Here is a 27,281-nt window from a genome sequence, read left to right as displayed (position 1 = left end):
ATGTACCTGATCACTGTGTTTGGAAACCTGCTCCTCATCCTGGCTGTCAGCTCTGACTCCCACCTCCACACTCCCATGTACTTCTTCCTCACCAACCTGTCCTTTGTGGACATCTGTTTCACCTCCACCACCGTCCCCAAGATGCTATGGAACATCCAGACTCAGAGCAAAGTCATCACTTATGAAGGCTGTCTCAGCCAGATATACTTTTTTATACTCTTTGCAGGATTAGAAGTCCTTCTCCTGACTGTGATGGCCTATGACAGGTTTGTGGCCATCTGTCACCCTCTGCACTACATGGTCATCATGAATCCACAGCTGTGTGGGCAGTTGGTTCTGATGTCATGGATTATAAGCATCCTCCATTCCTTGTTAGAAAGCTTAATGGTCTTGCGGCTGTCTTTCTGTACAAAGTTGGAAATACCTCATTTTTTCTGTGAACTCAATCAGATGATCCAACTTGCCTGTTCTGACACCTTTCTCAATAACATGGTGATGTATTTTGCAGCTGTATTGTTGGCTGGTGGTCCCTTTGTTGGGATTCTTTTCTCTTACTCTAAGATAGTTTCCTCCATACATAGAATCTCATCAGCTCAGGGCAAGTATAAAGCATTTTCCACCTGTGCATCTCACCTCTCAGTTGTCTCCTTATTTTATTGTACAATCCTAGGAGTGTACCTTAGCTCTGCTGCTACCCAGAGCTCCCACTCAAGTGCAGTGGCCTCAGTGATGTACACAGTGGTCACACCCATGATGAACCCTTTCATCTACAGCCTGAGGAACAGAGACATAAAGGAGGCTCTGATGAGATTTTCTGGGATGCCAGCTCTAAAAAGGCCAATCGTTCTGGGGCTGAAGAAGTCCCATGATTGCAGGACCTGAAGACTGAGCCAAACATTGGATTCTTTGATCAGATTGTGGAAGTGGAGTGTTCATCTTCTATTTTTTTTCCTGAAATTTCTATTTTTTTTTAAATTTCATTCTCTTGTACAATATATATAACTCAATTTATTAAGCATTGTGTTATTTATGATACAAAAGAGATTTTCTCTTTGTCATTCCCTACTCCTTCAATGCTATTCCTAACCTTGGATGTGAAATATTTGGAAATTCTCACTTATTTCAAAGGGCTATATGGATCTGCTAAGAATAATTTCTTTTCAGATAAAATATATCATAGTGAGTATTTTTTGTTTTGTTTGACTGAATACTACTCCTATGGAAAATCTACTCTTGGCAACCACAAGTATTTGTATAAGTTTAAAACAGAGGAAAATCTGAGACCACTGTGCTTCACTCTGTGATCATTCCTTTGTATACCATTACCTTAACTGCTCTTCATGAGAATGCAGACTTTGATGTCCTGGTTGTTGTAGCTGATCATGGGGATTGTTCTACACATTAGGATCCTGGAGTTACCATTTGCTTCAAAGTGGATGGAACTGGAGGGTATTATGCTGAGTGAAGTAAGTCAATCGGAGAAGGACAAACATTATATGTTCTCATTCATTTGGGGAATATAAATAATAGTGAAAGGGAATAGAAGGGAAGGGAGAAGAAGTGGGTAGGAAATATCAGAAAGGGAGACAGAACATAAAGACTCCTAACTCTGGGAAATGAACTAGGGGTGTTGGAAGGGGAGGAGGTTGGGGCGAATGTGTAATGGGCACTGAGGGGGGCACTTGATGGGATGAGCACTGGGTGTATTCTGTATGTTGGCAAATTGAACTCCAATAAAAATAAATTTATCAAAAAAAAAAAAACAAGTATAGATTAAGGTTCACTACAGTATTGTCCTTACAGTGTGGACTCTTGTAAAAGTGAAAAAACAATCGATATAGGATTCTAAGCTCAGTGTATGAACCCTAAAAAGATCTAAATATCTCATAATTAATAAACTTTAAAATCATATGTTATATATATTTTATTCATTCTTTACACATTATTTAATAAAACCATTTCTACTCCAAGGTCATACACACATTTTCCTATATTTTTTTTCTAATAATGTTATGTTTTTCCAATTAGTGTTTTAATCTGCCAGGAAATTTTTTGTGGGGGGGATATAGTAGAGGTATATTTTTTTAGTGTTCAATAATTTATCAGTTGGGTAGAACACCTGGTGCTCAACAAACTTTTTAAAATGGAGCTCTAATTGGAGGCTCTGAATTTGTGTTATAAGCATGAATTACCTAATTGATTTGTCAGAAGCATCACAAAGACCAGGGCACCGTATCCATATGGTTATACCAAATTAAGGTACCTCTCTCTCTTTTTAAAGAGAGAAATAGCAATTTTTTAGAGCTATCAGATCTTCTCTGCCATAAGACAGTACTTTGGGGGTCCATCAGACCTGATTAAACAGGTTCCTCCGTCTTAGATTTGGAGAAATCATGAACTCAAAATTGGAATAAGATGCAAGGTAATTACAGCTCTAGAAGGCAGGCAAGATCATGGAGAAGCAATAAAAACTGAATTCACCTTACTTCTAATCTAGTCTCCTGGGAACAGAGAATTGGCAGGAAAAAAATTTCTTTCTGTCCAGACCAGTGGCCCATGGGGAAATAATATGTTCTGAGGTGGGAGTAACAATGGAAACAGTGCCTAATGAGCAGACAGACACAGGGAGCTGTAAATGCCTCCTACACTGCAGTCCCTTACTGTGACGCATCCTTGTGCAGGACAGGACATGGTTGTTCCTTTAGAGTTCCTAGGTCTGACTAGGGACCCTCGCTTCACTGCTTCCTGCTGTCCTGTCTGGGAACAGAGCTCCTGTCTCTCATCAACCAGGGAGGAATTGGGACCTCCACACAGGGACTTTCACCTTATAGACCCCACCCAGGTGAGTCTGAGAGCTAAGCAGGTATTTCAGGAAAGGATCAGAGAGAAGGAAACTGGGACCCTTTACCTGACTTCACCTGAGAGTCTAACCAGCCTATCCCAGAGCCATGAGATTGCATGTTTGTTTACCATGTTGACTATCAATTTAAAAATATTACTCAGCCATTAGAAACGACAGATACCCACCATTTGCTTCAACATGGATGGAACTAGAGGGTATTATGCTGAGTGAAGTAAGTCAGTCAGAGAAGGACACACATTATATGGTCTCATTCATTCGAGGAATATAGAAGATAGTGAAAGGGAATAAAGGGGAAAGGAGAGAAAATGAGTGAAATTATCAGTGAGGATGGCAAAACATGAGAGACTCCTAACTCTGTGAAACAAACAAGGGGTGGTGGAAAGGGAGGTGTGCAGGGGGGTTGGGGTGATGGTGAGGGGCACTGATGGGAGCACTTGATGGGATGAGCACTGGGTGATATGCTATATGTTAGCAAATCGAACTCCAATTAAAAAATACAAAAAAATAAAAATAATTCACCTAATATGTTTTAAAAAGAAGTGCTAGTTGGACTCAGCAATAGAGGAATCACTGTTGATATGTAGTGGGAATGGGAATCCAGTTGAATGAGACAGAGAAAGGAATGGGGAACTTAGTGGTCTTAGTGAAATTAGAACATATTCAAGGAGTTTTACAGCTAAGGGGAGTAGGAAAACAGTATTAGGCTTGGAGGTGTGCCGTGGAGTGAGAGCATTTTTAAAAATTTTTCAGGTAGGGTGCATTTAGCTTGTTTTGTATTTATTAGAAGGATCCAGGTCCATAGAGGTAAATATTACCTTATGACAGCATTTTTTAAGACATATATTTCACAGTACTGTCTCGCCCATTGTATTCACTGGGAAAAAAATGTGCCTAATATGCATGAAGAAATATGCCAAGGAGCATCACTTTGCAACTATTTTATTATCAAGAAGGCTGAGTATATTTTTTAATAAATTTATGTTTTATTGGTGTTCAATTTGCCAACATATAGTATAACACCCAGTGCTCATCCCGTATGCTGAGTGAATATATTTTTGACTTTGTTAGCTATTTATTTCAGATGTGAAAATTCTTACTGCAAGCATATTGCTTTCATGTACTGGGGTCTGTGTGCTTTTATTGAGTTTTGATCCCATTCTTTCAAGAAAAGAATGGCAATTTTTTTCACCAAGTTTGCTGTTTGCCACTTAATCCTTGGGATTAATCCTTGGGATCCCAGATTTGTTTTTTTAAATAGCAATCACCTCCTGTCATTATGTGAATCATATTCTTCTGTATTCAACTAAAGATCCCTGCATCTTTTTCCTAAGCATTAAATAATCCATTTATGGTTACATATGCCCAAATTATAACTTGGGATACTGCTTTCTGCACTGTATATTAAAAAGTATATTTTCGGGATCCCTGGGTGGCGCAGTGGTTTGGCGCCTGCCTTTGGCCCCGGGCGCGATCCTGGAGACCAGGGATCGAATCCCACGTCGGGCTCCCGGTGCATGGAGCCTGCTTCTCCCTCTGCCTGTGTCTCTGCCTCTCTCTCTCTCTGTGACTATCATAAATAAATAAAAATTTTTTAAAAATTTAAAAAAATAAATAAATAAATAAAAATAAAAAGTATATTTCCTTATTCTTCTATTTCCAAACTTTTCACCATTTCATCTTGAATTACAGGCCCATGTTGACGTCATTGTTGCCATTGTCTATCTTTTCTGTAAGATGTTAGTATTAGACTATTGTCCAGTTTTGTTCAAGACAGTTATTGGAAACCACCATATTTAACATGATTTTATTTTCCCTACCATTCTTTCTATTTAATGAATGCCCATTTTTAAAAAATACTTGTTTCTATACAAATGCACACCTTTATGAACACAAAGAGGTGAACAAAGCAGGTGTGAGGCTTCTGCTCCCTGGATCATACATTAAAATGGAGAACAGGGCAATAAATGCTCATATGACACAAGGTCTTCAACCATAAGTCATATACAGAAAGGGGATAGATTGTTATGGAACATGCCAGATTTTGCAGAGTATGGTTTGAGAAAGTTTCTGCATGGCAGACAAGGAAAGGAGAACCAAGACAGGTGAGTACTCATTTGATGTATCAAAGATCAAACCCAAAGCCCAAGATAAAAAAAGGAACAAATGCCACCAAGGAAAGTAAAAGAAGCCAGCCTTACCTGCTCTTATCCACACAAAAACCAGTGTGGTCAAATAAACAGAGCATAGGGACAGGAGTAACAATTAGATCAGGGTCCTGAGGTGGACCCTATGATGAGACCAGTGGAGCAATCAGTGTGGGCTTCCTGGAGTCTGACGTCACATCAGCACCCACGTTGACTGCCTTTTCCCTCTGCAACCTGGTCTTCTGATGGACTCTACATTCATACTGTTTCCCCATATTAGCAGGTACTGTCTTTCTATTAAAATCATTTTTTCCTTTACTGCGTTGGATCCCAGTTTTTTTTTTAACCATCCACAGCGAATATGCCTTTTACATTATGATCAAGCATGTATGTACATGCAAACGCACAAATCCATATATATGTACACACACATACAAACATGACTGAAGAACAATCATTCATGTACTTAAAGGAAGGAACCATGCTCAACTTTTTATATATATGGACTCAATCAGTCAACTACCTTAGGAGGATAAATACCACTACCCCACTATTCTGAATAAATAGGTTGTCTTCCCAAATCCAAACAGCTAGTGTGTAGTAGATCCAAAGTTCAAAAATAATTCCCTATTTCCAAAATTTTGCATTTAATATAATTTTGAAAAGTCTTCTACTATTTCATCTTGATAAATATCCACTATTTTGGTACATTGCATATTTTCTTGGGTCATTTGTGGATTTATTCCTTTTACTCATATTTCTTTTTTAAGATTTTAATTTTTTTTGACACAGAGAGACAGAGAAAGAGTGCACAAGTAGATGGAGCTGCAGGCAGAGGAAAAGGGAGAAGCAGCCTCCCTACAGAGCAGACAGCCCAATGTGGGGCTCGATTCCAGAACTCTGGGATCATGACCCAAGCTGAAAGCAGACACTTAACTGTATGAGCCACCCAGGTGTCCCCCTTTTACTCATATTTCTAGAAGATGTTAGTACAGTATGGTGTCGTAACACAATAAATATGTCACTCTTTCCTCTTCTGGAGAAATTACTTTTTGCATCTTTATTAGTTATTCTGTGCATCAAGGGGATATACCTAGGGTTGGAATGCAGCCAGAACCAGGGAAACTTTTTCATCACCATGATGTCTTAGGGACCTCCTGCATCAAGGGGATATACCTAGGGTTGGAATGCAGCCAGAACCAGGGAAACTTTTTCATCACCATGATGTCTTAGGGACTAATACCATTTCTTTCCTAAATATTGTAGCTGGGGCTGAGAAGAGCTTGGTAGTCACATAGCCCAAGGAGTCTATAGTGCGCAATATAGGACCCTTAAAATACAGACTCCAGGGTCTTAACCAATACTTGGTAATACAGAAAGGATCCTTTTTTATTGACAGGATTCCTTAGAAACAAATTACTGAAGTGCAAGAAACACTATGTGAATGAAGGACTCCCTGTATCTTGAAATCTCAGCTACAGTGGGGAGGCCACCTTATTCCTCAACATTCACTGACAACATCTCTCATCACTCTCCCTCTTGTTCCATCTCCTGACCACACTGGCTCCATTTTGAGTCCTAAATATCTGAAACAGGTGACTTCCTCATGGACTTTGCACTGGTTCTTTCTCTTACAAGGCACAACCATCCCCAGGTAATCTCGTGTCTCCCATGCAGACTTCCTGTGGTCTCTCCTCAAGTGTCACCTTGTTTTAGGTCCCCTTGAGCTCCCAGTAAAGAGAACATCCCATCCACTTTTTTATGCCTGCTTCCCCCCCCCATATAACTTTCCTCATTATAATTATAGCATTTCTGCCACGTTAATAATGCACATTTGTATTAAAATTCATCTTTTCCCCCCTAACTTGTAGTCATCAAGACCACGACATGGGACCAGGAAATGATACACAAATTTCAGGATTTCTTCTTCTGGGATTAACAAACAAACCAGAACTACAGCCCCTCATATTTGGGCTTTTCCTCTCCATTTACCTGACTACTCTGTTTGGAAACCTACTCATCATCTTAACTGTCAGCTCTGACTCCCACCTCCACACCCCCATGTACCTCTTCCTCTCCAACCTCTCCTTTCTAGACATCTGTGTCACCTCTACCATTGTCCCAAAGATGTTGGTGCATATACAGACACAGAACAATATTATAACTTATACAGGATGCATGAGCCAGATCTTTTTATCCACACTCTTTGCAGGCTGGGATGACTTTCTCTTGGTTGTGATGGCCTATGACCGCTACGTGGCCATCTGTCACCCCCTGCACTACACGGTCATCATGAACCCCCAGCTCTGTGGACTGCTGGTTCTGGTGTCCTGGATCATGAGTGTCCTGAATTCCTTATTACATAGCTTAATGATATTGAGGCTGTCCTTCTGTAGAGAAGTGGAAATACCCCACTTTTTCTGTGAACTTCATCAGATGATCCAACTTGCCTGTTCTGATACATTTCTTAATGACACGGTGCTATATGTTTCAACTGTGCTGTTGGCTGGTGGTCCCCTTGCTGGGATCCTTTATTCATATTTTAAGATTATTTCCTCCCTACATAGAATTTCATCAGCTCAGGGCAAATATAAAGCATTTTCTACCTGTGCATCTCACCTCTCAGTTGTCTCCTTATTTTATTGCACAGTCCTGGGAGTGTACCTTAGCTCTGCTACTACCCAGAACTCCCAGACAAGTGCAGTGGCTTCGGTGATGTACACAGTGGTCACACCCATGCTGAACCCCTTCATCTACAGCCTGAGGAACAGAGATATAAAGGAGGCTCTGATGAGGTTTTTCAGAAGGACAGCTCTAAAAGGGACAATTGTCCTGGTAGCAAAGAAATGCCATTGACTGCAAAGCTCAAAGCCATTTGTTCTGTATGGGTAAATGTTTTTGTGACTTGTCCCTCAGAACCGGCCACCTAGATCTGCATGTACACAGCTGGCTAAGGAATGTTGTTCGTGAGACTCCTGCTATGTGAATAACCTTGCGAGCCTACTTGTGTATTCTATCTGGCCTCCAAGTCAGAACTGACGATTCTGGTCTGGATGCCAAGAGCTTAAATCTTGTCTCACACCCCCTCCTGCTCCAGGCTAGGCTGGACCCCTGAAGTGGACTCTGGGACACAGACACACAAAGTCCAGGATCATTGAAAATATGGAAACATGATAACATGGAAATGCAGCTTACCCCAAATTGCAAGTAGACAAGCATGCTTAATTTCAAACTCTATCATGTGCACTATGAATATGGCCCTTATGCAGATGGTCAATTGAAAGTCTCACCTGAGGGGAGGATGCTCTGCCCAGGCCTCTCAATCAGGACTCCAGCCTGGCTATTTCTGCGGGCTTCGCCAGCTATTGAGGTTTGATGTTGTAAGTACTAGGTTTGATGTAACTTACCTTATTATCATTTATTACCTACTATTACTATCATCTGTGTGTAGATTCCTTTCCTCTCCTGTCTCTATTAGGTTTCTATAATAATAACAATAAAGTTTCCTTTCCTTTTCAAAACCAAAACATGGCAGCTATGAATCTTTTGTGTAAAACATGATTCTTTGATCATTGTGAAAATAGAGTCTGCTCTTATGAGTTTCTTGAAATTTCTACTTCTTACAATTCAACTTCTCTAAAGACAATTATCATATGATTTCACTCATATGTGGAATTTAAGCAACAAAACAGAGGAGCATAGGTGAAGGGAGGGAAAAATAAAATAAAACAAATTGGAAAGGAAGACAAACCATAGGAGAATCCTAACTATAGGAAACAAACTCAGGGTTGCTGGAGGGGAGGTTGGTGGTAGCACAGCATAACTGGGTGATGGATATTAAGGAGGGCACATGATGTAATGATCACTGGGTGTTATATGCAACTGATGAATCACTAAATTCTACCCTTAACAGTAATAATACACTGAATTTTAACTAAATTGAAGTAAAATTGTAAATGGGATTGACTCCTTAATTTCTCTTTCTTCAGTCTCATTGTTAGTGTATAGAAATACCACTGACTTCTGGGCATTGATTTTGTATCCTGCCACACTGCAAATTTCTGTGTGAGTTCTAGCAATCTTGGGGTGGAGGCTTTTGGGTTTTCTATGCAGAGTATCATGTCATTGCGAAGAGGGAGAGTTTGACTTCTTCTTTGCCAATTTGAATGCCTTTAATGTCTTTTTGTTGTCTGATCGCTGAGGCTAGGACTTCTAGTACTATGTTGAATAGCAGTGGTGAGAGTGTACCCAGCAATTGCACTTCTGGGGATTTACCCCAAAGATACAGATGCAATGAAATGGCAGGACACCTGCACCCCGATGTTTATAGCAGCAATGTCCACAATAGCCAAGCTGTGGAAGGAGCCTCGGTGTCCATCAAAAGATGAATGGATAAAGAAGATGTGGTTTATGTATACAATGGAATATTCCTCAGCCATTAGAAATGACAAATACCCACCATTTGCTTCAATGTGAATGGAACTGGAGGGTATTATGCTGAGTGAAGTAAGTCATTTGGAGAAGGACAAACATTATATGGTCTCATTCATTTGGGGAATATAAATAATAGTGAAAGGGAATAGAAGGGAAGGGAGAAGAAATGGGTAGGAAATATCAGAAAGGGAGACAGAACATGAAGACTCCTAAGTCTGGGAACCGAACTAGGGGTGGTGGAAGGGGAGGAGGGCGGGGGGGGGAGGTGAATGGGTGATGGGCACAGAGGGGGACACTTGATAGGATGAGCACTGGGTGTTATTCTGTATGTTGGCAAATTGAACACCAATAAAAAATAAATTTATTATTAAAAAAATAAATTGAAGTATAATAAAATAAAATTGAGAAAAAAGAATTAAACTTCTCTGTACAATTTCAGAAAACTCTGTTTACTAAGCTTTCTGCTCTGTCTGATATACACATGTTTCCCCGTGGTCCATATTCATATCTTCTTACAGTTATTCCTAACCATGGATCAGAGCCTTATGCGGAGGTCTGGATCCCATGACCCAGAAATCATGACCTTAGACCAAACCAAGAGTCCAACACTTCACCCACGTCACCACTCAGTCACCCCATGAACTTAATTTTAATAATGAACCACATTTTTTATCTTAATGCTGAAAGGGTTCAAAGTCAGAATTTATATTTAAATCTAAAGTCATACGGTCCCTGGCTAGCTCAGTCAGTGGAGCATGCAACTCTTAATCTTGGGGTAGTAATTTCAAGTACCACATTGAGCATAGAGATTACTTACAAAATAAGTAAGTAAGTAAATAAATAAATGAATAAATAAATACACAAATACATAAATAAAATCCCATTTATATTTTAGCAATGGAGAATTCATTTTTTTTCCATTCCATTTAAGCAATGGAGCAAAAGCTCCAAATTGAGTTTTTTTCTTCCAGTTAAGGTTGGTCTTCAATACAAATAGCCCTTACCCAAGAGAAAAGAAATGAATTAATTGAGAGACTAAAATTTGCTTTCCTCCAAAACAATTTAATTGGATAAATGTCTATATTACATTCTTATTTCTGCTGTAACAAATTACCACACTAGAGGCTTCAAAGAAGCAAATTTATATATTCTTACTGTTTTGGAGGTCAGAAGCTGAAATAAGTCTCAGTGGACTAAAATCAAGATGTCTACTGGGCCTGATTCCTTCTGGGTGCTCCAAAAGAAACTCTTATTTCTTTCCTATTGCATTTTCTAGTGACAAGCAGCATTCCTTGACTCATTGCCCTTTCTCTGTCTTCAAAGCCAGCAATGTGGCATCATTAAATCTCTCTCTGATCCAACTATTCTTCTTTCTTCTCCCACATTCAGAGGACCATGATGATTAGGTTAGTTCCATCTGCATGATTTTGGCCAATCTTACTTTAAGATTAGCTTATTAGCAGCCCTATTCCATTTGCTACTTTATTTCTCCTTTTCCTATAAAGAATAACATATTCAAGTATTCTAAAGATTAGAATGTGGACAACTTCAGGAGGTTCTTATTCTGACTATTAAAAATCTTCTCCAGGGTGCCAGGCAGCCCAGTCAGTTAAGCATATGACTCTTGATTTAGGCTTAGGTCGTGATCTAAGTATCCTGAGATTTAGCTCTGCATCAGGCATTACACTGGGTATGGAGCCTGATTAAGATTGTCTCTCTCCCTCTCTGTCCCTCTTCCTGGCTCCCACAAGATGTCTTTCTATATAGTTTTTTAAAAAGTATTTTTCAACGGTATTTTATTGGATGTCACTCAAGGGTCCTTATGTAAAAGAAACAAACACAGAATTTCTTGCAGCCCCTAGAGTGACTGAATACACTAGTCATTCAAAATTCTATGCAAACATGATTCATGTGTATGTGAAGAAGACCTACACCCACCTGCACCTTACTCTAGCACAAGACCACAGCCTTGCTACTGAAAGAGTTGTCCACAGACTACCACCAGCAGCAACATCACTCAGGAGCTGGTTAGAAACACTGAACTCCTGGACCCACCAGCACCTGCTAAAGGTGCTGTAATTAAACTAATATCCAGGGCATCTAGGTGGCTCAGTGGTTGAGTGTCTGTCTGCCTTTGTCTCAAGTTGTGATCCCAAGGTCCTGGGATCAAGTCCCATATCAAGCTTCCCATGGGGAGCCTGTTTCTCCCTCTGCCTGTGTCTCTGCCTCTCTCTCTGCATCTCTCATTAAAATAAACTCTTTTAAAAAAAATAAAAATAAACTAGACTCATAGGTGATTCCTATGCACTTTGAGGTTAAGGGAGTACTGGTTTAGACTACCTTTCCTCATGTTCTCAATTTTACCTTTGAGGCAGGGTCATTGTGTGTGTTGAGACATTTTATTGGAGACATTAAGCAGCATCCCTCAGAATTGCCAGATTCTGGCATCCCTCAGACATTGCCAGATATGCCCAGGGGAAAAGAACCACCTCTGGTTGGGACCACTGGCACAGAGTTTGAAAACTGGGAGCAGCTAACAGAATACAATCCATACCCATCCCTTTCTGCAATGATAACTTTGAGAAGATCTCTAAATTCTTCAAGCCATGGAGACATCCGTGGGGAGCAGAGTTCACACCAATGCTTCCTCACAGAATGGGCTTTTATAAAAATTAAATCAGGCAACACCTATAAAGTGCAAAATTTGGATTGAAGTGCATAAAATACCTCAATATAGATCTTAAAATTAACAAGCATTTTATAATGACATTTTAAGCCATAGCTCTGAACTTGTGATAGAAGTATGAAATTCCTAATTGTTTTAGCAAAATTGTCATGAATTCAAGGAGTGAGGAGCCCAGGTTTTATATTAAAGAAACAAACTTATCATTTGAAAGGGGAAATGTAACTTGCTAGAGATATCAGAGATTGGGTCTCCACCACAAGTCAAAGCTTTGAAGGACCCAAGCATTCTAGTCAAGATTGACTCCTCAGTCATGAACAGGAGAAAATGTTCACTCAGGAGTGGGATAAGGTGCTAGGGATTTAGTTCACTGAAAGACAGAAGTCATAGAAAAAGAGTAAGAAACATTGATTTCACCTGTCTTATCACCTGGTCTTCTAGGAACAGAAATTCAACAGGAAAAGTTCCTTTCTGTCCACACTAGTGTCCCATAGGGAAATCATGTGCCTAATGGCAAGAGGAATAGGAGGGAAATGTGACTAATGAGCAGATCGAAGCAGGTGTAAATACCTCCTCCACTGCAGTCCCACAGCTCAGGCAACCTTGGGATGGATAAGACCTGGTCGTTTCTTGTGCAGTCCTAAGTCTGGATGGGACACTGACATTTGACCCATTGTTGCTCTCTTGTCTGGGGGCACAGCTTCATCCTCCATCATCTACCAACCACACAGGTATTTTGATTTCAAAGTAGAGACCTTCTACTTTGAGATCCCACCTAGATGAGTTTTACTGCTCAGTAGGGACTGCAAGAGAAGGTAAAGAGAAGGAAAGAGAATTTACCTGAGGTCACCTGAGGGCCAGTCCAGCCTAGCCCAGAGCTGAGAGTTTGCTGTGTCTGTTTGCTGGCTTGATTGAGAAATTGATTGATTTATTGATTGATAGATTTATGTATTTGTGGTGTTAAAAATAGAATTGAATATTGAATACAGAAATGCAAGGTTCAACATTAACAACTAAGTTATATAAGGGAGAAGAAATGGGTAGGAAATATCAGAAAGGGAGACAGAACATGAAGACTCCTAACTCTGGGAAACGAACTAGGGGTGGTGGAAGGGGAGGAGGGCGGGGGGTGGGGATGAATGGGTGATGGGCACTGAGGGGGGCACTTGACGGGATGAGCACCGGGTGTTATTCTGTATGTTGGTAAATTGAACACCAATAAAAAATTAATTTATTAAAAAAATAAATAAAACTATTCTGTATTTTGCACAAATACACATTCACACACTTTCAATTGCACAGTATGAAAAGACACCTATGCATATTGTAAGTACTCTTTATGTTCTGGCACAATCTTTTTCTCTAGCTTTTCTCTCCCATCTTTCTGATTTAGGGGTACCTTATTCCTTTAGTCAATCAGTGTAATGCTGACTCACTATTTCAATGCCTACATGACATTTACACTTATAGTCTTTATATTTTTTTCTCACTAAATTATATCAATTCTACAAAAATTTTAATAGTTAAAATTGTATGTCACAATCAAAGGTGATTTTGTCCTCCACAGAACATTGAGCAATATTCCAAAGACATTTTGGGCAGTCACCCTGGGAAGGGTGTGTGGAGGCCAGGGATGTTCTAAGCATCCTACAATGCACAGGATACATCCTACCACAGAGAAATATCTGGTCCAGAATGTCCATAGAGCAGAGACTGATTAACACTTATAAAAGCATATCTGTATTTTCAAAATATTTTGTCTAAATTAATCTCTACACCCAACATGGGTTTTAATCTACAACCCCAAGCTCAAGAGTCCCATGCTCTATCAAATGAGCCAGCCAGCCACCCCAAAGAGCATCTCTATTATTAATATTTGTAACTGTCTTCAGAGCCTGCTCAAGATGTTGTAACACTTCACAATTCTTTTTTTTAAGATTTTATTTGTTCATGACAGACAGAGAGAAAGGCAGAGACACAGGCAGAGGGAGAAGCAGGCTCCATGCGACGAGCCTGACGTGGGACTTGATCCTGGGACTCCAGGATCACACCCCAGGCCAAAGGTGGTGCTAAGCCTGCTGAGCCACCAGGGCTGCCCAACACTTAACAATTCTGACAGCAAAATTAGAATGTATCCCTTTGCTACCTGTTTATAAATTCCCACCCCAATGACATTGACTGTTTTCTTGGGGTGATGGGTATGATAGAGATTTCTTGTTAGGCTTTTTAACTATTAGTGAGTTTGAACAAAGATTCCTATATTTGATTGCCATGTTTATTTGCCTATTATTATATGTCTACATATTATATGCCTATTTATCTATAATTATCAGCATTTCAAATAATTGTAAATCATAGCTTCTCTATTGACTTCCAGTTAGATATTTTTGGTCATAATATAGTTTTACATTTTATTTAAATATATCTATCTTCTTAATTCTGGGGGTTTTGCCTCAATTATAATGATTTCCCTTACTGTAGTTTTTATATGTAAAACTCTAGAAGTATATATAAAATGGAATGAATATTACTAAAAGGTTTACTCCTTTTAATTTTTTGTGAGATGTGTGAGATAAGAAGCCACTGCACTTCCTTCCAGGTAGAAGGCTTTTTGTGCCAACTTCCATCAACAATCAAATCTTTACCAACTAAATCCAAATGCAGCTTTGTCGTGTATTAAGTGTCCATGTATAATGAGACCTAATTCCTGATTCATTCCACAAATACTAAAAGCATCTTCTATGTTTCAGAAATTCCTAAATACTTTTTATCTTATTCCCTTCTATTTCAAGGACTTGGGGAATTTTTTATTCATCCATGTTGATTATGTGGAATTATGGCACCTGTAGATCCTGTTTCAGTTAGTTCTCAAAACTTCCTTCAATGCTGTTGGACACAGTTGTACTAAAGCTGCTCTTTTTAACCTGGTTTTCTCTCTTCTGTCATTCTCTGTATTTCGTAATGCCTCATTTCCTTGAATTTGTTTCTATATAAGTGCATATACATCCACACCCATAAAGAAGAAGATAAACAGTGCAGGTGAAGTCCCTGCTCCTTTGGTCCTTATGCCACAGTAACAGATGAGAGTGCAATGAGATAAATGTGAGTACAAGATAATGTCTTTGGATAAGTCACATAAAGAATATTCAGAGTAAGGGGATAAATTGCCGTGGATGTTTAGGATTTACAGAGTCTGGGGAAGCCCTTGCATGTTGATTGAGGAACAGAACCATGAGTATTTGTGCTCCTGGGACTTGTCAAGAAAGTGACTAAAACTCAAAGGCTAAGAATGATAAATAAACACAAAAAAAGATGTCACATAGGAAAAATAATAAAGAGGTTCACCTCATCCTCTATTGGACCAAAAAACCCAGCTGGTCAAAAAATATGGAATAGACAAGGAAAAACAAGTCCTCTGCTATCTAGTAATAAAAACACCAAATTTTGTGAAGTGTTGGCTTATTCTCCTTATTCATTCTTCTCTTGTGATATTCCACCTGTACGGTGTTTCATACCATAATGATGTCATTACTTTTGTATTTTGGGCAATTCTTTTTTCTCTTTTATTATTTTTGGTGGCTATGTATGGGATAAAGCCAAGATTGGATGACACCAGCACCAAGGAAGCTTTTCTTGCTCACAGTCTCTCAGGACAACTGAGCTTATTAGATCATTTTACTCTTTATGTCTATCTCATTTCTCCCTTCTCTGTCTGTCTCTCTTATCTCTCTGTTTATTGAACACAAGTGTTATGTTTCCTTACATACAGGTCAGAAAGTAGCTATTCCAAAATGGAGCCCCAAGATGATTTGTCCCTGGGAAGCTATAAATAGGAATTTCTGGGTACTATTTCTACATTCCTTATGGAAAGGGTAATATAATGTGTATACATTCATATCCTAAACAGTGTGTTGGGGAGGGGATGAGGTGGTGAGAAGTACATAGAAGTAACACATCCCAGGAAGACATGGTGTGCTATGTTGTGTATACATGACAGTCTGTGTCTCTGTGTGTGTGTGCATGCATGTGTGCACCTTGATGAGTGAGAGCAGATCTCAGAGCCAGGATACTCAGGCTCCTCTATTCTAAGGTGATCTTATTTTTTTTCTTTTATTTTTATTTATTTATTTATTTATTTATTTATTTATTTATTTATTTATTTATACTTACAAATTTATTTTTTATTGGACAGGCACCGAGGTGGGCACTTGACGGGATGAGCACTGGGTGTTATTCTATATGTTGGCAAATTGAACACCAATAAGGTGATCTTATAATACACAGTCCAAACTCAATAAATAGATGGTACTAAGGAGGGATGTTCAATTGACAGGATGCTATTACATTGACAGATGTGTTACCTGACAGATTCATAAAGTGCAAGAGATACATAGCATGGACAAGGAAGTCCCCATGTCTTGAACTTTAAGCCACCTATGAGGCCAATGGTTCTATAAAATTCACTGCCATCACCTCTCACCACTCTCCCCCTTGTCCATTCCCCTAAATACACTGGTTTCCTTTTGAGCCTTGATTCTGAAAAAACAGATCCTCAAGATGTCGTTCCCTCTACCAGGAAGACCTCCAGGCCTCTACCCTCTCTACACCTCAAGGTCTCTCTTCAAAAGTCAATTTCTTAACCAATCTTGCCTGAACACCCAACATAACACCCCACCCACTCTCTCCTTTAACATACTTCTATGTTCTTTATAGCACTTGTCCCTATCTCACCATTATTTAATCTTAATATCTGCTTCTATCCTATCACCATCATTGAATTGTAGGGACTTCTGCTTTTTAGCACCTTCTACTTTATGACTAGGAAATGCTGGAAATATGGTTGACACTCTATATTCCTCAAATTCATGAAATAGTTTCTTATTGAAACTGTAAAATATCTGACTTTGGGGGGAATGTTGATGCTGAGGTGGAAACCGATAATCAGAAAGGAATTGGGGATCCCCTCAAGGGGCCTACATCCATTCACAAAATACTGAAATTGTTTCTTGACTGGAAAATATACCTTGTAGCATTTCCACAATGTAAGCAATGACTATTTGTGTGAAAATTAGTCATGTTATTTTCCTCCCCTGGTAGTTACCTCCAATACATGGAAAAAGGAAATGATACACAAATTTCAGCATTTCTTCTTCTGGGATTATCAGAGGAACCAGAAATACAGCCCCTCCTATTTGGGCTTTTCCTCTCCATGTACCTCATCACTGTGTTTGGAAACCTGCTCCTCATCGTGGCCATCAGCTCTGACTCTCATCTCCACACTCCTATGTACTTCTTCCTTGCCAACCTGTCCCTTGTAGACATCTGTTTCACCTCCACCACTGTCCCCAAGATGCTTCAGAACATCCAGACTCAGAGCAAAGTCATTACCTATGCAGGTTGCATCACACAGATGTACTTTTTCATACTCTTTGTTGTATTGGATGCCTTTCTCCTGACTGTGATGGCCTATGACCGGTATGTGGCCATTTGTCAACCACTGCACTACATGGTCATTATGAAAACCCAGCTTTGTGCACTGCTGGTTCTGCTGTCCTGGATTGTGAGTGTCTTGTATTCCTTGTTACAAACCTCCATGGTGTTGCGGCTGTCCTTCTGTACAGAGATGGCAATCCCTCACTTTTTCTGTGAACTCAATCAAGTGATCCAACTTGCCTGTTCTGATACGTTTCTCAGTAACATAGTGATGTATTTTGCAGCTATGTTTATGGCTACTGGTACCTTCTTTGGGATCCTTTACTCTTACTCTAAGATTGCTTCCTCCATACGTAGAATATCATCAGCTCTGGGCAAATCCAAAGCATTTTCCACCTGTGCATCTCACCTCTCAGTTGTCTCCTTATTTTTTTGTACAAGCTTAGGAGTGTACCTTAGCTCTGCTGCTCCCCAGAGCTCTCACTCAACTGCAGTGGCCTCTGTGATGTACACAGTTGTCACACCCATGCTGAACCCCTTCATCTATAGTCTGAGGAACAAAGACATAAAAAAGGCTCTGATGAGATTCTCTGGGATGGCAGGTCTAAAAGTGACAACAATCCTGGAGTTGAAGAACCACGCATGATTGTAGGGACCCAAAATCTGAGCCAAATGTTAAGATATTTGATCAGGTTGTGGAGGTGGAACATGCCTCTTCTATTTTTTCCTCTGGTCTTTTCTATAGTCTTCTTTTTTCATATGTATATGAAAAAGTGGAATATATAATATTCAATCCAATGGTATATGACCCAGCCATTAAAAAAGAATGAAATCTTGCCATTTGCAATGATATGGATGGATTTACAGAGTATTATACTATGTAAAATCAATCAATCAGAATAAGACAAATACCACAGGATTTCACTCATATGTAGAATTTAAGAAACAAAACAAATGAGCAAAAGAAAATAGAGGCAAACCAAGAAACAGACTCTTAACCATAAATAACAAACTGATGGTTACCAGACAGCAGGGGACAAGGAGACGGGTGAAAAGGGAGATTAGGATTAAGGAGGGCACTTTCAGAGGGTGCCTGGGTGGCTTAGTCAGTTAAGCACCTCCCTTTGGCTCAGGTCATGATCCCAGAGTCCTAGAATAGAGCCTCACATTGGGTTCCCTGCTCAGTGGGGAGTCTACTTTTCCCTCTACCTCTGCCCCTCCCCCTGCTTGTGCTCTCTTTTTCTCAAATAAATAAATAAATAAATAAAAATCTTTTAAAAAGGAGGGCACTTGCTGTGATGAGCACCAGGTAATGTGTGAAAGTGCTGAATCGCAAAACTGTACACCTGAAACTAATACTACACTGTCTGTTAACTAATTGGAATTTAAATAAAAAATTTAAAAAGATTATATTTATCATAATGAGTACTGATAAATGTATAGAATTGTTGAATCAGTATATTTACCCCTGAAATGAATAAAATACTGTTGTTAATTATACTTCAACTTTAAAATAATTTTAAAGAAAAAATAAAATATACTTTTTAAAAAGATAAAAAAATAAAAATATTACCCATGACTGTCCGGGTAGGAAGGTAATCACCACAGTCTTCCAAATGTTGAGGAGGGAGACAAAAGAGTTGGTGTCAGAGAGACTTTGAAAATCCTACCCTGCTGGCTCTGAAGGTGGAGGAAGGACCCTGAGCCCAGGAACGCAGGCAGCCAGCAATGCCAGGAATTGGAAAAGAAACAGATTCTCCCTTGAGCCTCTAGAAGGAACTCAACATTGCATACATGTTGCTATTAGATTCCTTTCAAGCTTCTAACTCCAGAACATTCAGCACACTTGTTTAAGCAAGTAGTGTGGGGATATTTTACAGCAGCAGGAGGAATCTCATATAAATATAGTCAATAAAACTATTTGGGAAAAATAAGTTTAGGTTTCTCGATTTCTTCATCAGCTACCCTTGGGTAAGGACAATTTACACTGAAAACCACCAAATAGGTAGAAAGGAAATTTAAAATCCATGTGGAGATTTCTGCCCCCTCAGCTTGTACAGTGAACTCCTAGGGCATCTGACTCTGAGCCTTTGTGGCACTGACATAGGAAAAGGAACTCAATATCAAAAATCTTTGCTGTATATCTTTATCCTTTTATTTCACACAAATTGAAAAGTTCATTGTTTTAGCGATATCTTCTTGAGCATTCTCAAGAGTCCTGTCAACATAAAAGATGAAATCATAAATGCATCTCTGTGTGTACACATGTGGGTGAGTTTATTTGAAAGAAAATATATGTGGACAAACATGTCCAAGACACAACCATTACTCTCAAATATTTTCTTTGAAGTAAAAAAAGAAGTTCCACACATTTTATTTATTCCCAAAAATGTCCATTTGAAGTTATGTTTAGAATCCCACATTACCTTCAAAAATAGGGAATATGATGTTCAGGATGCTTAAATTTTTAGTAATTGCCTAACAGAGCAGCTAAAATTTATGTACAGTCTTAAATGATAACAAATAGAAATTTATACTACATACCCTTCATTTTTGTGTATGTCCTTTAATGCAACAAAGGGTACCCTTTACATATTCAGGCTATTATGTGTAATTATACTCTAATGATTTATTCAGAGGAACAAATCTAATGGTGCATGGCTATAGTTAGGATATAGAGCACAGGTAGGAGATTCTCATTTAAGACAGATGGGAGATAGCACTTCTAATGGGGAAGAACTTCAAGTGTCAATTATGGATGTAGGAACAATGGAATTAAATTTAAGTAATTCATATGATAAGCCAAAATCCTGTGACTACAAGAATAACCTACATATGGAAAGTAACAAGAGCCATGACGTGGCTGAGACAGAAGAGCATTACAGCCACACACAACATCATGAATTGAGTCTTAGACACACAATGTAGAGAATCACACCTGACTCTAGATCCATGAGGAGCCCAGCAGAGATCAGAAATGCCCCTACCCCCGCATATAAATCCATTAAATTGTAAAGGTATTATGATATCCCATTTGACAAGGACAGTCTGTTAAACAGCAAGAAGCTGACTGACACAATAATCCAAGTGAACAGACTTGATGTAGTTAGAACATGTGCTGCTTTTTACTTGTGGCATATGATCTGGCCTTAAGGAGAGCAGGCATGATCATTTTGTTATTCAAGTTTATTGCCCATGACTTTATGAACAAATGACTATATGAGGGATCCCTTCTGGGTCACTTTGAGAATTTGAAGGACATGCATGTTTGTGCAGAAGAACTGGTGAGTCTAAACCACGGGACCAGCAGCAAGACATCCAGCTCTTGTGTGAAGCATCCTCAGATCTTGCAGGGGGTAAGACTTCTGAGGAGGAAGGAGGTACAAAATGGATGATACTGATACTGTTCATTGCCATCCCTTAGTATTTGTGACAAATAATGGGTAAAGGGAGTTATTTCATGGAACAATAGATTCATATTAGCAGGTAGCATTGGAAGTTTTCAAGTAGAAACAGAAAGATAACTCTGTGATAAAACATAGAAGACACCGAGGAATCTTTTGCCTTAATGAATAAACCCCTTCCGTGTGGACACTAATCTTCTATGCTTCCACAAATACATACACAGCATAAAAAAAATATTTTGGATAGTAATAAAGTGAATGGTTTGAAATATTATACCTTTGTATTTCTTCAGGTTTTTTATTTTTTATTTATTTTTATTTTTTATTTGTTGTGGAGTCTAAAAGATTTTATTTCCAATGTTTAAACTTCTATAGTTTTTTAAAATTTTTAGATCACATACATTTATTATATAAATTTATTTTTTATTTATTTCTTTTTCTTTTTTATAAATTTATTTTTTATTGGTGTTCAATTTGCCAACATACAGAATAACACCCAGTGCTCATCCCGTCAAGTGCCCACCTCAGTGCCCAGCACCCAGTCCCCCCCACCCCCCACCCACCACCCCTAGTTCGTTTCCCAGAGTTAGGAGTCTTTCATGTGCTGTCTCCCTTTCTGATATTTCCCACTCATTTTTTTCTCCTTTCCCCTTTATTCCCTTTCACTATTTTTTATATTCCCCAAATGAATGATAACATATAATGTTTGTCCTTCTCTGATTGACTTATTTCACTCAGCATAATACCCTCCAGTTCCATCCACGTCAAAGCAAATGGTGGGTATTTGTCGTTTCTAAAGGCTGAGTAATATTCCATTGTATACATAGACCACATCTTCTTCATCCATTCGTCTTTTGATGGACACCAAGGCTCCTTCCACAGTTTGGCTATTGTGGACATTGCTGCTAGAAATATCGGGGTGCAGGTGTCCCGGCATTTCATTGCATCTGCATCTTTGGGGTAAATCCCCAGCAGTGCAATTGCTGGGTCGTAGAACATGCAGCCAAGAATACTTTATCCAGCAAGGCTTTCATTCAGAATAGAAGGAGAGATAAAGAGCTTCCAAGATAGGCAGGAACTGAAAGAATATGTGATCACCAAACCAGCTCTGCAAGAAATTTTAAGGGGGGCTCTTAAAATTCCTCTTTAATAAGAAGTCCAAAAAATAAATTTATAAAAAAATATTAAACTTGAAATTTTAAGAATTGGCTCCTTTTCTGAATAGCATGTAGGTCATGACAGAGCAATACTCCTGCTTAAAACAGCTAGAAAAAATGGAATATATTATAAAAGTCTTATTTTTACAAAGTACCAGAGAGCTGTGTCAACCACAGAGACCAATGGGCTAAAATCCCCAGAGGGGACAAACATTAAGGATGATTTGAAGACTCAGGGAAACTCTTATATTCCCTGAGGAGTTTTGTCAATTATGGGAGTGAGCTAGTTATGATCTTGGCAGAAGGAAGCTTTCCAGGAAAAGAGAAATGAACAAAACTTTAAGCAATTGAACACGACTAGAATGACAACATTTGAAAGGAAGAATTTCAAATAGACGTTGGTTTCTCTGCAATGACATTGCTTAATTCTGAGGTTGTACAAAATCATAAAGAGCTAGGCCAAAATTTGAAAGACAGAACTGGAGGGTATTATGTTGAGTGAAATAAGTCAATCGGAGAAGGACAAACATTGTATTGTCTCATTCATTTGGGGAATATAAAAAATAGTGAAAGGGAATAAAGGGGAAAGGAGAAAAAAAATGAGTGGGAAATATCAGGGAGGGAGACAGAACATGAAAGACTCCTAACTCTGGGAAACGAACTAGGGGTGGTGGAAGGGAATTAGGAAGGTGGAAGGAGGTGGGCGGGGGGGGGTTGGGGGTGACTGGGTGATGGACACTGAGGGGGGCACTTGATGGGATGAGCACTGCGTGTTATTCTATATGCTGGCAAATTGAACACCAATAAAAATAAATTTATTTTTTAAAATATTTTATTTATTTATTTATGATAGACATAGAGAGAGAGAGAGGCAGAGACACAGGCAGAGGAATAAGCAGGCTCCATGCCAGGAGCCCAACATGGGACTCGATCCTGGGACTCCAGGACCGCGCCCTGGGCCAAAGGCAGGCGCCAAACTGCTGAGCCACTCAGGGATCCCCTAAAAATAAATTTATACAAAAAAAAAGATTTCTTAAAGACAGAATAAAATCTTATTCCATCTAACTAACAAAGACCAGCTTGGGAAGGGAATCTGAAAATAAATCAGACACGCCATGAAATTCTATTGCAATGGTTTTCAAAGCTTGGTTATAGACCAGCAGTATCATCATCATCTGAATACTTGCTTAAAATTTGAGTTTTGGGGCCCCACTCAAACCTACTGAAGCAGAAATTTTGGAAAATTCTGAAGTATATCAGAGTCATCTGGAGGACTTTTTATTTTTTTATTCTTTTTTATTGGAGTTCAATTTGCCAACATATAGCATAACACCCAGTGCTCATCCCATCAAGTACCCCCCCTCAGTGCACGTCACCCAGTCACCCCCACCCATCTCCCTTTCTACCACCCCTTGTTCACTTCCCAGAGTTAGGAGTCTCTCATGTTCTGTCTCCCTCTCTGATATTTCCCACTCATTTTTTTCTCGGAGGACTTTTTAAAATACAGATTTTTGAACCTAAGTCCAGAGTTTCTGATTTGGTAGGTATGAGATGTCACCTGAGGATTTGCATTCCTACCAAGTTCCCAGGTAATGGTGCTGCTGCTGGTCTGCTAAACCACAGTTTGAGAACCACTGTCCTAAAGGGAAGGGTGAATTAAGACGAAGGTAAACAATCATTATTGACCTATGGACACTTACTAATTACCAGTACTGCTGAAAGCTAATAGCTCACAGGCCTAGTACATAGCAGAAGTCTTTGCCATGGAATATAAAAACCAGAAGAGACTTTGTGCAGAGCTAGCATGATAATATTGGAAACTCATGGGATCTCAAAGAAATGGCTGATATTTCTCCTAAAACTTTTGACAAATATTGAAGCTCCTTAGGAAATGAAGCTACAGAATTAAGTTGGAAACATCTGAAAAGCAGAGCTGCATATCTGCCAGGCTCCCACATAAAATTTAAAAGCACTATGGCTTAGGGACAGGGGTAATCTGGAGGTAATTTAGTAGTTTTACCAAAATTTAAACTTAATTCCAACCCTTGGTTGAATATGATAAGTCACTTTATTCTATCTGCCTGATGAGAAAAAGAAGGTATTCTCTCAGACGAAGTGTATCATCTGGAAAATTTACACTTCTCTATACACAATGGCTGGCATATTAAATTAATTCCAGTATAATTATCATACAGTTTTATAAGTTTCAGGTGTGCAATATAGTGATTCAGCAATTTTCTACATTACTCAGTGTTTAATACTTTAAGTGCACTCTTAATCCCCGTCACCTATTTCATCCATTCCCCCCAACCACCTTCCTCTGGCAACCACCTCTCTGTTCTCCGTATTGAAGAGTCTGTTCTTTCATTTGTCTCTTTTTTGCTTTATTTGTTTGTTTTGTTTCTTAAATTCTACATATGAGTGAAATCATATGGTATTTTTTTCTCCAATTTTACTTAGCATTGTATTCTCTAGATCCATCCATGTTGTAAATGGCTACATCAAAGTGAGAAGCTCTTCCAGCAAAGGAAGCAATCAACAAACAAAAAGATGACCTACTGAATGGGAGAAGATATTTGCAAATGAAAATCCAATAAGGGCTTAATATCCAAAATATGTAAAAAACTCATACAACTCAATACCTAAAAAATTAATAATAATTCAATTTAAAATGGCCAGAAGACAGGAAGACATTTCTCCCAAGAAAATGTATAAATGGCCAAGAGACACATGAAAAGATGTTCAACAGCAGTCATCATCAGGGAAATTAATTCAAAACCACAGATCACCTGACACTTGTCAGAATGGCTAAAGTCAAAAACCCCAAGAACATTAAGCATTGCTGGGGATGTGGAGTAAGAGAAACTCTTGCACACTATTGGTGGGAATGCAAACTGGAGCAGCCACTGTGGAAAACAGTATAGAGGTTCCTCAAGAAATTGAAAATAAACTACCATATGATCCAGTAATTCCACTACTGGGCATTAACCATACAATGCATCCTCATATTTATGGTCATCTCTGTAACTGACAACATATGAGGTCACTCTATTTATTCAAATTTATCTTTCCATGTAGACTCCACTGGGAGGTATATATTTGCTAACAGGTTTTGCAAGTGGCTAAGATATACATTCTGGACATCTAGGTGAATAATAAAATAAAACAAGAGTAGTTATAAGACATGGTAGCATGTTGGTAGAGTAAGTGCCTGACACTAAGCTTTTGATTTCTGAGGCATCCAATTCAAGGAAAACCATGTTAATACACATATTGTCAGGTGTGTGACACTATTATCAGATAAGCACTCAGGCTGCCCCCAGCTGTGAAGTACCTCTTCAGAAAGTCCTGGGTAACCTCCAAACTGACATGAGTGACCTTGCTTTCCCTTTCTGTGCCATAATTTCACTATTATGTTTAAAAATCATAAATAAAGAGTGGTTCTGCAAACCACTAGCCACCTTCCCATAGATCCCAAGAAAGGCAGGGCCCAGTTCTGACCTTTATCACTTTCTCTCTGAAATTCTGCACTCCCTATCCCCCTATACCTTTCTGCCTCTGCCCTACAGGACCAGAGGCAGAAAGGTCCTATGACTAAATACTAAATACTAAATCTTGTTTTGTTAGAGTTCTCTGATGCATGCTGTTGAGGAATATCTTGAAATTGCAGTAGGAACCCAAGGGCCAGTACAGCTGCAGCCACAGCAGAGGATCTGGTCAAGGAAGTTTCTATGGGAATGTCCATAAGTACATGGATTCAGGTGAGTGCCTAGACTCTCCTAGCCTGAGCATCCCTATCAGGAGCTTGAGACTTAAAGGGAATAAAGTTAGAGTCCACATTATCAAGAAGAGGAATGAAAGTAGTGATGGAAAAAGATTGGCAAACTCAAGATGAAAATTGGGGTTTTGTATTCTCCTCTACAATAAAGTTATGTGAAGGGCTTGGTGGTCAATGTAGTTTCTTCCATATAAACTATACAACTAATTATTATTCTTTTGGGAAATGTAGGGAAAATTTACATCACATGCTATAAATCATTTGAAATAAAATTGGCTTTCCAAATCCTATTTGTCCCATGTAAGATACAGACAAAAAGGAAAACAGACAAAGTGAGTTCCTTATATGTGTGGAGAAATTGAATTCAAGCACATAGAAATTTCAGGAAATAAATAGAAGGAGAAGGTTCTATTTTTACAGCCCGATCAAAGAATGGCAATTCCTGGCTCGGAGGCTGTGAGCCCTGCAATCATGAGCACTTCTTCAGCCCCAGGATGATGGGCCCTTATATCACTGGAGCCCCAATGATTCTTTTCAGAGCCCTCTTTATGTCTCTGTTCCTCAGGCTGTAGATGAAGGGGTTTAGCATAGGTGTGACCACTGTGTACATCACCGAGGCCACTGCACTTGAGTGGGAGCTCTGGGGAGCAGCAGAGCTAAGGTACACTCCCAGGATTGTACAATAAAATAAGGAGACAACAGAGAGGTGAGATGCACAAGTGGAAAATGCTTTATACTTTCCCTGAGCAGATGAGATTCTATGTATCGAAGAGACTATCTTAGAGTAAGAGTAAAGGATCCCAGCTAAGGAAGAACCACCCAACAATCCAGCTGCAAAATGCATCACCTTGTCATTAAGAAAGTTGTCAGAACAAGCAAGTTGGACCACCTGATTGATTTCACAGAAAAAGTGGGAGACTTTCACCTCTCTACAGAAGGACAGCCACAACACCATTAGGCTTTGTAATAAGGAATTCAATGCACTCATCATCCAGGCCACCAGAACCAATAATACACATAGCTGGGGTTTCATGATGACTGTGTAGTGCAGGGGGTGACAGATGGCCAGAAACCTGTCATAAGCCATCACAGCCAGGAGAAAGTTGTCCAATCCAGCCAAGAGTAGGAAAAAGTATATCTGAGTGATGCAACCTTCATAGGTGATGACTTTGCTCTGAGTCTGGATGTTCTGAAGCATCTTGGGGACAGTGGTGGAGGTGAAACAGATGTCTACAAAGGACAGGTTGGCCAGGAAGAAGTACATGGGGGTGTGGAGGTGAGAGTCAGAACTGACAGCCAGGATGATGAACAGGTTTCCAAACACAGTGATGAGGTACATGGAGAGGAAAAGCCCAAATAGGAGGGGCTGTATTTCTGGTTCCTCT

The 27,281-nt window shown here is 39.3% G+C and overlaps 4 protein-coding genes across 4 annotated transcripts; 3 read left to right on the top strand and 1 right to left on the bottom strand.

Moving 5' to 3' along the window:
• Positions 1-882, top strand: LOC121495070 (olfactory receptor 7A17-like). The gene is made up of 2 exons (XM_041762366.1): positions 1-355; positions 641-882. The coding sequence occupies exons 1-2, from the start codon at positions 1-3 to the stop codon at positions 880-882; spliced, it is 597 nt and encodes a 198-aa protein (XP_041618300.1).
• A 6,012-nt stretch (positions 883-6,894) lies between these two features.
• On the top strand, positions 6,895-7,863 carry LOC121495069 (olfactory receptor 7A5-like). Its single transcript, XM_041762365.1, has 2 exons — positions 6,895-7,348; positions 7,634-7,863. The coding sequence occupies exons 1-2, from the start codon at positions 6,895-6,897 to the stop codon at positions 7,861-7,863; spliced, it is 684 nt and encodes a 227-aa protein (XP_041618299.1).
• A 9,371-nt stretch (positions 7,864-17,234) lies between these two features.
• Positions 17,235-18,203, top strand: LOC121495068 (olfactory receptor-like protein OLF4). Its single transcript, XM_041762364.1, has one exon. It carries the CDS (start codon positions 17,235-17,237, stop codon positions 18,201-18,203), a length of 969 nt encoding a protein of 322 aa, XP_041618298.1.
• Positions 18,204-26,401: 8,198 nt separating this feature from the next.
• On the bottom strand, positions 26,402-27,235 carry LOC121495067 (olfactory receptor-like protein OLF4). The gene is made up of 2 exons (XM_041762362.1): positions 26,888-27,235; positions 26,402-26,602 (listed from the first exon to the last, which is right to left on the bottom strand). Exons 1-2 carry the CDS (start codon positions 27,233-27,235, stop codon positions 26,402-26,404), a joined length of 549 nt encoding a protein of 182 aa, XP_041618296.1.
• Between the last annotated feature and the right edge of the window lie 46 nt (positions 27,236-27,281).

The sequence above is a fragment of the Vulpes lagopus genome, chromosome 7 (assembly GCF_018345385.1).
Source record: "Vulpes lagopus strain Blue_001 chromosome 7, ASM1834538v1, whole genome shotgun sequence".
In the NCBI taxonomy this organism is placed as follows: Eukaryota; Metazoa; Chordata; class Mammalia; order Carnivora; family Canidae; genus Vulpes; species Vulpes lagopus.
The sequence above is the reverse complement of the archived record's forward strand: the minus strand, read 5'-3'. Positions and strand labels throughout refer to the sequence as shown.